This window comes from Balaenoptera borealis (genome assembly GCF_965194805.1).
Source record: "Balaenoptera borealis genome assembly, chromosome: 14".
Lineage (NCBI taxonomy): Eukaryota > Metazoa > Chordata > Mammalia > Artiodactyla > Balaenopteridae > Balaenoptera > Balaenoptera borealis.
Genome location: NC_138875.1, coordinates 18,793,243 through 18,805,959, shown reverse-complemented (window position 1 = coordinate 18,805,959; position 12,717 = coordinate 18,793,243). Strand labels below are relative to the sequence as shown.

General features: G+C 38.1%; 1 protein-coding gene across 12 annotated transcripts in view; it reads right to left on the bottom strand.

Annotated features, from left to right (window-relative positions):
- Positions 1 to 12,717, bottom strand: part of TCF4 (transcription factor 4) — a 354,962-nt gene that overhangs the window by 234,797 nt on the left and 107,448 nt on the right. For all 12 annotated transcript variants that reach the window (XR_014234098.1, XM_082353737.1, XM_082353724.1 and 9 more), the window contains one exon: positions 894 to 955. Coding sequence is in view for 11 of the 12 variants with exons in the window: in XM_082353737.1 (XP_082209863.1) it covers positions 894 to 955 (62 nt within the window). In the remaining variant the exon portion in view is untranslated. The remainder of the gene's footprint in view (positions 1 to 893; positions 956 to 12,717) is intronic.

Here is a 12,717-nt window from a genome sequence, read left to right as displayed (position 1 = left end):
CACCTCCTGCAGAATGCTTCATCTAGTTATACAGCTGGCTGGGGGAGGGGCAGGTGTTTTCCTACGTGCTCTAAGTCTATTTTTAATTTGGGGTATTATATGTATATTATAAAAACTGATATGGATTTTAGAGGGCCTAGAAATGACTCCATTAAAGACAGACTATTTATAAAATCATACACATTTAAGTCGGAAGGAACATGAAAGATCCTCTGGTTCTACTTCTTCATTTTACAAAGTAGGAAAATGAGGCCCAAGGAAGTGAAATGATACCCCCAAGGTCATATATATACAAAAACACGTATGGCCTAACCAACCCACTCGCACGCCATGCCACGGTCTTCCCATGACACTCAAACTAACAACCAAAAACCATGGAAAGGAATGGCAAAAATTTGAGACCAAATAAATGAATGAACCCACTGGTGACCAAAGGCACTACTGGTGGGATAATCGTATGTTTACAAAGTGAAATCAACTCAGATTTATTATGCAGATCATACTGGGAGGCTAGAACTTAATACTATGTCTTCAGAATTATTCAGTGGTTTATTTACACCAACACATTCCAGGGATACTAGGATTTTTCTCAAAGTTGCACCATCTACAACGAATAACTTTCTGTAACACTGGATCAATAACTGGCAAAGTAAGGCCAAATATTTAATGAAGGATTTTTCTTCTGGTTAGCCAAAGTGGAAGAGGTGTCAAAATCAATAATAACACCCAATAGGAGAATGAAAAAAAAGTGCCAAAAAGAAGCTGATCCTCATTAAACTCAGTACGCATATATATCTGGGCAGATGTGTGTGGGAGAGAGAGAAACTCACCTACAGTTTGTCAATTTACATATGTAGATGTCTGGTTGTGGGAAAAAGATTAGATATACTTACCCTGGACGGGCTTGGATGTCCTCCACTCCCCCAGGACCCTGAGCTACTTCTGTCTTCTACATCTAGGGACAAGAGAAAAACTCTTTAGGCTTTCTCGCAAGAAGTCTTTCTTTTTGCATATGCACTTTTAAATTAATGTTTCAAATTAATCTCCTGTTGCCTTTAATTAAGAATCAGGCACGAGGCTACCACGATGACAGTGGCTTCTGACCCATCTACTTAAATTAAGTCATTTAAATTCACAGCAGAAATGAACTGGACCCTCAGGAACCAGAGGTATGAACATAAAAATTACTTCCATCCTTCACAATGTTTCATAGCCTCAACTTTTATAGACCTGAAACTGCACTTAAAGTCTTATTAAAATCTTTTGGACAAGGTAAGTTAAAAATACACTAACACAATCTTAATACACACACACACAAAGTTAAATCAGGTACATATCCATACTAATATTAGCTGCATCCATGCCATAATGCTCCTAGATACTTTCTGTCCTCTTACCAAGGCTTATCCCACCAAACAACAGACATGAACAAAATATGCAAGACGAAAAAGGATTCAGTAGTCTATTTCCATCAGGACATTACAAGGATATTGGAGATTTTTTTAAAGTTTTTTAAGTTAAGACAACATCGTCTCAGTCTTTTAATTTTTTTTTTAATGGGCACACCGTTTGGCTACAATCCTTAATCTGTGCACTGAGATGTGGATATGAAAGTTGTTAAGGCAATGTTTTCTTTTGATAAATGACGGCAAAGAGAACTATATGAACTCCCAGAAGGCTGGAATTCTCTAAACCCTGTACCAGCGAAGTTCTAATGTTGACCAATTACTAGATGCTTCATCAGTGCTTCAAATGGCAAATACTTGAAGGACGGAGAGTCTAACAGCTAAGTTACCATATTCATTGCTCAAAACATAAAAGTGTTGGAAAGATCAGTCACTCTATATTTAAAAATGGCTTTGAGATTTTTGATGAAAGGCTCTTTATGAGTATGAAAAGTTTCACTGTTGTATTATCTTTATCATGGTGGGTAACAGACGGCGATCACAAGCTTCCTCTGACAGAACTGGAGGAGGAGGTGTGAAACTTCGGTTCAGGAGACATACTCCTATTTACTGTGTTTTCTAACATTTCAGTGATACTGTTTCTTCTCTTAACACACTACTGTCCTTCCTTTTATTACTCCTATTTGATTATCAGCAGAAGTGGTCACAGTATACTTAATTGATTTATTCGGGGGTACAGTGGAGTACATGGCATTTTAGAACATAGTAAGAGATGGAATAGAAACAACAACCAACAACTATTACCACTAAACCTGAAATCTTTCTCTCTTTTTTTAAACAAATATTTCAGTTCCTTTCGTTAGTACTTCGGAAGATAATGCAAATGCAAACAGTTATCCCCTGTGGACAGCTAAAATCAGTGACTGCGAGCTTTAAGAGATGTCATGGAAGCTTGGAGGAGGAAGTCTGGAGAAAAGGTGCAATACTTTCCCAGATCTGCTGTTTAACAACCCAGCCTCCTGGCCTATCTCGTGTAGGCTGAATTGGGGGGAGTACACGACGAAGTGACTTAGAACCCTTGGGATTATCACACAAATAAGTTTTGTAGCCTGCATAGTTCTCTTCATCCTTAACTCCAAGTCAAATATTTGCAACAAAAAAAAAGAAGTATAAACGACAAAATCTCTCAACCAGAAGTCTGCACATCTTGACTTGCTTTTCGCCTGAAACAGCCAGCTTGGATTAATTTGAGAGATTTCTCCTCTTAAATTTGGCCCAAAAAGTAATGAAGGAATAAAGTTGAATCCCTGTATCCACCATAAGACTTCGTATTGTTTGGACCCATTTTATCTTTTCAATTTTCAAAGAGGATTTTAAACATGAAAAGAAGGCAGAGACAAGGAAGAAAGGGGACCATAGTAATTCTAGGTCAGTAGTTTTGCACTGGGGATGATTTTGGTCCCCAAAGGACATGTGGCAATGTCTGCAGATATTTTTGGTTGGCACAGCTTGGCAGGGTGTGGAGGTGGGGTAGAGCTAGTGGCATCTAGTGGACAGAGGCCAGAGATGCTGCTGAACATCCCACAAATGTCAGAATACCCCTACAACAAAAAATTCTCTGGTCCTAAACATCAACTGTGCCAGGATTGAGAAGCCCTGTGCTACAGGACAAATTCTATTAAAGAGCAAAAAGGAAGAATCGAGTTAGAGCAAAAGATGTACTACCATTTGATTTATAATGAATATGACCACTTACTAAATACATAGTGACTTATGCATTTGAAGCTGGAGTGTTTCAAGAGACCTTCGTATACATCGTCCATCCACAGAATAAAAGAAAAATGATGGTCAACCAAGCAGCCTGCTAATTAGTAGGCAAATAAAACACATCAAAACTTGAGTATTCCCAACTGAGCAATTTCAAAAGTGAGCAATCCACTAATTAAAAGTGCTGGAAGTCTAGCTTTTTCAAAACAGGTTAAATACTGGCTGGGTTCCTTCACAAATAGATTCCCAACCAATCAAATCTGACTGCTCTTTTCCCATTCTTTCCCATTCCATCGTTCTCACTTCCTGACCTCACGCTGCTGCACCTCCTTTCTGCTCCCTTCCTTTTATTGCTCTCCTTTTAACAGGTTTCTCCTTCCCTTGGCCTCCTGCTAGATGGAGAAGATAAGACACCTCTCTAGCCCTCCCAACCCTAATAGAACAATCGTATGACTTCTGATGATATTTTACCTTTGAGAGAATATCTGTACAACTGGTGCTCATGTGTCCATTGCAAGAAGACACAAAGCTATAGCATGTAACGAATATAAACTTGTTTTTAAGACCTTTGTTTCCATCTTCCCTCCCACTGAGCTTCATCAGACCTGCCAGTTAGTTAGCAAGCATTTCTTCGACAACGATCCCAGTGCATCTCAAAGTGCATCTGAGGACCACCTACATCTTAGGCACCTAGTATGCTCATTTCAAAGTCAGGATCTTAGGGTCCATTGCAGACCTACTGCTCCTGGATCTCTAAAAGTAGGGCCAAGAAAACTGCTTTTTTAACGAGGTCCTCAGGTAATTTTCATGTACACAGGAGTCTGAGGACCACCCGTCCCCTCCAATGGGAACACGAGACAGATGCATGTCCCACCCTGTACCCACTGCCTAACTCACTCCCTGTCTTAAAATTCCTGCCCAGGTGGCTGGTTTCAGCAGCATTTGGTCCACATTCTCATCTCATCTACGTCCCAGTAGCTCCTGCCCAGACTCACTTTTTATGTAGACCCTGCACGTGGCCTACACTTGGCCATTCCCTACTCCCAGCTGGTGTACCTGGACACTACACACACTTTCTACCTCCACATCTTTGTACCTGCTGTTCCCTCTGCCGAACTGTTCCTTACGTCTCAAAAAATAATAGCAGCTAACATTTCATGAGCTTAAATATGTCAGACGCTGTGCCAAGCACTGCAGTAGACTAACAGTATCACCATTTGATATATGAGGAAACCGAGGCTTAGATGGGACAGAAAACCCTCCCAAGGTGACAGTAAATGGCTGAGCTGGCAGACACAGGTGCTGTCCCTGTGACAGCCAGGGACTGTTCTTCTCCAGCACAGTAAATGCCTCCCTGGTAAGAAGCTCAGATCGCTCCATGACCAGCTCGAATGTTACCCACCAGTCACTTCTCCCCAAGTAGAGTGGATGTATTTATTTTGGAGTTTGTGCCCACTCTTGTGTCCACACAAGATTACAGAATTTATATAACACAAATATATAAAACTAGATATGTGAAGAAATCAAGAGACTGGAAAATAAAAGCAGGAGAACAATCAAGCCAAAGGTATGATGAGCTTATCAAGAATGTACACTGTGATGGACGGGATATTTGTGAGACAGGGGTCAAAATTCTAGAAGCTCCTGAGTGGGCAAACAGTGAAACAAGATTCACAATGAGCACTGGATAAAAGTACCCAAATTATTCAGGAAAGTCATTAAGGCAACAAAGTTACAAATGAAAAACTGCCCAATAGAAGCTGTCTGAATATTGAGTTCTTGTGTCTCCCTTGTTCGGTTGTCACCCTCTGTCCAAGATGGGAACACATACAGAAAAAGACAAAAAGCAAGTGAATGATAGAGACTTATTCTTCCAAAAGACTGAAGTGGGCTCCACTGTTCAAAATTTTCTAATTTATTTTATCCTAGACAAGGACAGACTGAGTAACTTCCACGGGTTTGACAGCTGCTTTAGGAGGCAACCTGACCATCCACGAATTTTCATTTTATTTGAGTAGTTCTGCATAAGCCCCGTCTAAAACGTCTGACATTTCTGCACCAAAACACGAAAGTGAAGTCTGGGCAGAACTAGGACCAAACACTCCATTTAGAGAAAAGATATACAGAGATGAATTTTAATTTCTCCAATTTCCCATCCACACTCATTAAACTTATGATTACTCAAGTCTCCACTTTGTTTATGTGAACAGCGAGATCAAAGCTATCAGACCGACTGGACAAATGTCAGAAAGCACGGCACGAAGAGTTGGGATAAAGACCTAGATTTCAGCCGTGACTCTGCATTAACCAGCTCTATGGTCTGAGCCACTCCCTGGACTCTCTGAACTCATTTTTGTCAGCTGTAAAATAAGTGGGTTTGATTTCCATTCTCAACAGGGCAGGCTAGTATATTGGGACAACTCTGCCACAAAACACTAAGTGAAGTAAGTCAGACAAATGTCATATGATGTCACTTATACGTGGAATCTAAAAAGTTGATACACATGAACTTACTTACAACACAGAAATAAGACTCACAGACACAGAAAACAAACTTATGGTTACCAAAGGGGAAAGGGGGAAGGAATAAATTAGGCATTTGGGATTAAAATATACACACTACTATATATAAATAGATAAGCAACAAGGACCTACTATATAGCACAGAGAACTATACTCAATATCTTGTAATAACCTATAATGGAAAAGAACCTAAAAAGTATATATACAGATATATATATGTATATATAGATATACACACACACACACACACACATACACACACATATACATAACTGAATCACTTTGCTGTACCTTAAAGCTAACACAACATTGTAAATTAACTATATTTCAATACAAATTATATAAATAAAGAAATAAATATTCACGGCTTTAAAATAAAACTAAACATCATAGATAGAAATTTTAATCTTCTTCTAAATCCTAATGAGCTGACAAGATAGTAAGAAAATATCCAGCCAAAATCAAAGTGAAAGCTGGAACCCATGGAGGAAGAAAAGACATTGTTTTGCCCTGAGGACATCTGCCAACCTAGAAAATGTAATGGCCTCTTGGGTCAAGGAGAACAGAAGTGAAAACTCAGGATCCACCCAAAGCAGGTATCTAACAGGAGATAAAAGGGATAATAAGGTTTCCAACCTCAAGGAGTTTTGTTAAATGAGTTAACTGATAATTGTTAAACCCTTAGCAGACTACCAGTAACCAATACCTACCACAAGTGCCAAATTTACCAATACCTTCCAAAATCTAAGGTAATCAAACTGCATAAATAAATAAACTTGTGATTTATTCAAGGAAATCTGAGTCTCACATTTTTATGACTCTTTGTTCTGATAAGTGGCTGGTCAGAGACTCAAATACTCTCCTGGTTTTTAGAAACTGCCAATATGTTTAATCAAGTCCCACATTCTCCATGAGCCCCCTGCAGCACAATCACCATGAGAATTCAGTGAGCGTTAGATTTGTTGAGTGACTTAATTTACCTTTCGAATACCCTCTTGGCATCTCATTTCAACATATTTTTGTATACTGTATAAACGATATGCTGCCAAAATTATGTGTGCTGACCAAAGGCCCAAGCTAAGAACACAGACTAAATATTATGTAAGTTTAACCTTGATTTGAAATGAACAAGTGTGAGAGTTACCTAACCCTGTTGATTTGGGGTAGCACTGTGTATCCAGCCTTTCCTTCCTTAGAGCCCAGATCCTGCCAAACAACCAGGGCTCTAGAATTTCATGAAGTCAGAACAACCAAAGTGGTATTCTGCATTGCTCTAAGGGTCTACAAATTCCTACCCTTATGGAAATATATTGATTTCCTGAAGAAAGCTTCTACACACTCAGAATGCATTGGGAGACTGAGATTGAGTTCTCCCTGGAAAGATAATTATTCTGAGGCATGTGGAAGTCTACACGGTCTCAAACCCTTCTCTCTGCAATAACAGATACTATTAAATCTCCTCCACACCATCATGGAGACTCACAGACAGCGTACATCTGTGGCGCCTACTAATTTCCTAGTCCAGGAAGAACCCTTGGCTGAGCCCTTCACACAAACTGAGATGGCATATGCTCTCTGTCAGTGCCAGATGAATTTAGAGTTCAAAATATTTCATCAGCAAAGAGCATGTGAAGGATGTACACATTTTCATTAGCACCCAGTATAATAAGAACTCCTAAGCAGAATGATTTGAAGTCAAATTGGAGTCCTAGGACAGAGGTAGGAAGAGTTGAGGAGCTTCGGATATTGACAAGGGCCACACAACCATGACCACTTCTTTTGGCTTCTGTAAGAAACAACACAGGCTTCAAAAGGAGTGATCTGGGCAGGGGTGAGGAACTTCCAGCACTTCCCAAATCTGACTAAACAAAAGATGATGTCTGTGGCAATGCATTCCACACAAATTCTAAGATACCTTAAATATAAAGAACAGGGACCTGGGCATCCCATTTTCAGAGCACTGCCATCCACGCTGGCTTTCTCAGGATGCAAGGATGTCCTTATCAAATAAATCTGAAAACTCAAAGGTCAAGTATAAGATGATCTTACAGCTCATACATATAAATATGTCAACTGTATAAGGAAAGGTAAAATGTGGATATGCTGGGGGAAAAGTACAGTAGGAAAATTTGTTCAGAAGGGAATTACTGCTAATTTTAGCTTTCATTAACCTCCAGCTTAAACTTCTATAAATACGTCTTTTAAAACACTGAAACAATATGATTTTCCTTAAGTTCAAAGTAAACTGTTTTTCCAAAATGAACACTAAATAATCTCATATCTAAAATGTGGAGTTAACTGCACTTTACAGTGCTATAAAACAGGAAAAGCACTTTCATATAACATGATATTCATATAATACAGAAGTAACAAAATAAAACAAATAACAATTATGTTATAAATATGCCAGTGGTGTTTCATATTCTGAAACTCAGAAATCTTCTTGAAAACTCAAGGTGAGTAGACAGTTATATTATGAAACTGAGACAAAAGTAAACTTGACCTCTTTACATCAATCCATATAATTTGGAAGTATCATGATAATCTAAGTTGAATAATATTGTGACTTGAATAACCTAACACGAAATACAGAGAAATGGGTGTTATTTAGCAAACTTCCATTTCGAATGTTTGAAACTAACCAGTCAGGGTCTTCCTCTTAAAGAGAAGTTCATCCTTTCAAGAGCTCACCTCTCCAAGTAAGAACCCAAAAAGAAAAGGAGCCACAAACAACTGAGGCAAGAGTATAATAATGTGAATTATATATGCCTCCTTTGACTTTTTTGAAATGTAACCGGTCTAAAAGCACGTAATAAAAATCAGTCTTACTAAAATAATGTTCTTGAAGGCTAGACATATTTCAGATTAGGTAAGAATACAATTGGAAGTAAGATGCCATATCTGAAGACTTTGGAAAATAAAACCAGCATACCATTGAACTCCAATATTAAATAGATAAGCTTCAAAGTACCTAAGCTAAAAGTGAATATAACTTAGGGAGGTTTTTTTCTAGGTGCTTAGTACCTTTTAAAGATGTATTTACAAATAAACGTCACAAAGTGTGAGAAATAAAAGGTAAATGCTTTAGAAAATAAACATTAAACAACAAAGAAATAAATTTTGAAATATGCTTCATTTTTAAATAAAATAGAATATATAACTCTGATAACAAGTACATGTAATTATACAGGAGTTTTCCAAGTCAGGCATGTAATATTTATGTTGCAATATCCATAATACTGTAATGACTTAAGACACACAAATTGATATTTAAAATGCCTATTTGATCAATAATTTATTAAATTTATTCCAACAGAGGGGGAAAAAAGAGCCAAGATGAAACATGTAACAGTTTTCTCTCTTCTTCTTTTTCCCCCTCTACCTCTTTTCTCCCTGGGGTGCCATTTGTGAGGCTCTGAGAAAGGGCTGCTGGCTTAATTGAAATATCTGTAGGCTGTAATTGCTCTGCAAAACCACAATGGTCCACTTCTCCAAATGGCATTTGTTCCTCTTCGTTTTTTCTTCTGTTTCCTTTTATACTTTAACAAAATCTGCCCCTCCTGTTTCTTCTAGCCTTATCTCATCTTGCCCTTTATTCTGAACGCATGACTAATACTTGGGAAGCCAAACAGCTTTAAATATTCAAAAATCTTCCCTAAAATCCAGTTTTGTAGCCCAGTCCCTTTTGCTTACAATAATCACTCCCATAAACTGACTCTCAGTTTATCTTTTCAACATCCCAATCTTCCACCTGTGTTTAACACGGCAGCCTCTGACCTGGCAATGACAAGCAATCAATCTTACATGTTATCTTCGGGGTCAAGTCTCAGTTTTAGGCCAATTTTCTTTGTATTTAGGCTCAAATGTGCAAACCACACTATATTACTCTGCAAAACATCAATGAGAAGGCTTAATTAAGTAACACTGACAGATAAATCCATTTCTTTCACAGTAATCAAATCAAAGCAGGTTGACATAACACAGGAACTTAATACAGTTATTCCCTTGTAATTGGAAAAAGGCCCTTTACTTCTCATTAAAGCAATCTTCTGGGTATTGGCATAATAAGAAGGCTCAGAGCTTTAATACTGCCCTATAAAAGTCTCAAGATACAGACCCCTTAAACAAACAAGCCAGATTATCTAATTCCTTGATCACAGCAGAACATGTAGTTCCTACTGTTTTAAACTACTAATTCTTTATCTCGGTTGCAATTAAAAAGAGGTAAATCAGTATCAAACACATACAATGGAAAACTGCAAAAATGCATAAACTGCTTACAGTTTTATAAATCTATCTCCACGTGTATTTGAAGGGAAGCAGTCTGTTAAAAATGAATTTGAAATACTTCACAAATGTGAAGTTGTAATAGCTTGGATCAGGGGAGAATCTTTTTTATTTTACTTAATGGGCTCAACAGGATACACTTTGCCTAAATTTACAGTCTGATACTCAACCCTACAGTACAACTTCGGTAAGCGGAATTGTCAGAGAATGGCATCTGAAGAACAGCATTTAATTTCTGTGGTATGTAAAGAACAGTAAGTCATCTGGTCAACCAGAGGCTTCTCCAAGCGGGCTAAAACCCAGAAAGAATGCAACAATATTACACCACGTTCAACTCCCCAAACTAAACAAAATCAATTTTCACCCTTTCACTCCGATTTTGAGGGAGTTTCTGTTACTTATCCCTTGGTGCCTGATCAATCTCAAAATGATTCTAGCAACTCTTTCTGAAAGGATAATATATAATCTAAGGTTGTGATTCCCAAATGTTGCTGACCATTAAAATCCCCCAGGAACCTTAAAATAAAAAAACCCCACAGATACCCTGGCACCACTGGAAACTAATCAAGAAAAGATCAAGGGATGAAATCGAAGAAAATACATATTTTCAAATTTCCCTGCTCTTCTACTTTTTTATTTTAAAAAGTTTTTAATTACAATGCAGTTAAAACTATGTAATTTGTTGTTTCTGAACCATCTGCAACTAGGCTGCATCAATCACATCCTTTTATCCCTTAGTACTTCTGGGTGCATTTCCTAAGAACAAAAATAGTATAGTTATCAAAATGAGGAAATCTACCATTGATATAATACTTTCATCTAGTCCATAGTCCATATTCCAATTTGGCACTTTTTCCCCCTTTTGTAAAGGACTCAGTCTAGGATCACGCCACACATTTAATAGGTCTCTTTCATCTATTTTAATTGGAAACAGTTCCTCAGTCCTTTCTTTTTGTGATATTAGTGTTTTTGAAGAGTACAAACGAGTTATTTTATAGAATGCTTCTCAACTGGGGTTTATCTGATGCTTCCTCATGAGTATATGCAGGTGGCTATAATACTACCAAAGTGGCCTTGTGTCTTTCCCAGGATTTCACATACAGAGCCTCATGACAGCCTGGTGGTCTGGCCCTCATTTGTTATGGTATTTCAATCACCTGCTCAAGGTATGGTGGAAATTCTCCACTGTATAATTACAACTTTTCCCTGTGCAACTAATCAGCCATCTATGGGGAGATTCTTTAAGAGCATTAAAGCTAATTTTTAATCAAGTGCTTATTGAAAAAAATTAAAATACAAAAGTGTATAAAGTAAAAAGGGAAAATCCCCTCAACACGTACTCCCTCCACCCTGATATCAGGAGTTTCCTAGGCAGCCTTACAGATCCTCTGGTCTGTGATCAGCTGGTTTTTAAAACCACAGAAATGTAGGGAAATAAATGTAAAACTTGACTGAAATTTCTTTGCTATTCGAATGGCTAAGAAATAGCCCTCAATTGTTTACGTATACACTAGTGACATTTTATGGGACACAGTTAGTCGCCGTAGGCTTGTGACCTAGGTGGGGATAGGGCAGGCAGGAACTAGGATAAATGAAGACATATTATACTATTAACTTTGAAGGAATTCAGCCAAGATGAAGACAAGATTGGGCAACTCACTTGCGAATCAGTGCAGTGCAGAAGCCCACGTAAATAATCCATCCCGGAGTCCACGCTGTTCCTTGCCTCTTTCCACCACGTTCTACAAACCACTATGTAAAAAGGAGACCCGCCACGGCAGCAGCACTTCCCAATTAAAATCAAATGGACAGACAAGTACTTATGACAGAGAAAAAAAAAAAAATCTACTGACGTTTTCCTAGGCCAGCCAAACAAAAAAAGTGGGAAAAATCTAAAATTTTTTAAAAGTGGGAAGGAAACTGACACAAAGAATATATTCCCACATTTCGAGATTATATGCACGAATGAACTAGGCACAGTCACAAAGTGAGGAGTAAAGCTTAAACACAGCAAAGACTGCGAAAGGAACTTGGCCGTCTGATGGAACATAAGCACATTAGACAATATTGAGTGAGTTAAATGATTCTAATCAATATAAGGTGGAAATGGTCCCTTTAAACCCTGGGATGCAGCCCATGTCATGTTATAAACTGAACAGTGCTGGTGGATTTCGATTCTGACTTATAAATGCTTAAGAAAATTTTCCTCACAATCCCATTTCAGCCAAATGCCTGGCAGACATTGGCAAAGGTCTTTCTCAGTTGGGCTTACAAATGTGTGTGTGTGTGTGTGTGTGTGTGTGTGTGTGTGTGTGTATAAAATCACAATACACACACAAATACAATACACACACTCGAATTGACTAATAGTTTCTTGATATTAATGACAGTGTTTAAAACGGTTCCCAGATGTTGCAACTTGTTCCACTGACATCCTCTTGGTTTTGATCAGTGACTTGCTTTTGATCAGACTTGAGTCCAGTGACTTAAGGGTTTTAAATTTTCTCTCACAATAACGTAACCACACTTCGGTATTATGCCTTCTGCTTTCCAAAATGGCTTTTATATTCATCTCACTTAAAATGATTTATCTGGAATCACTGAAAGTATGAAGTTGGGATCAAAAGAAGTTGCCTACTTAAGTCTGAGCAGACTAACACCATTTTTCAAAAGATGAAAACAAAAATCAAAGGAAATAGGCAGTTATCCTGGATAAAAGAGGCCATTCCCCATA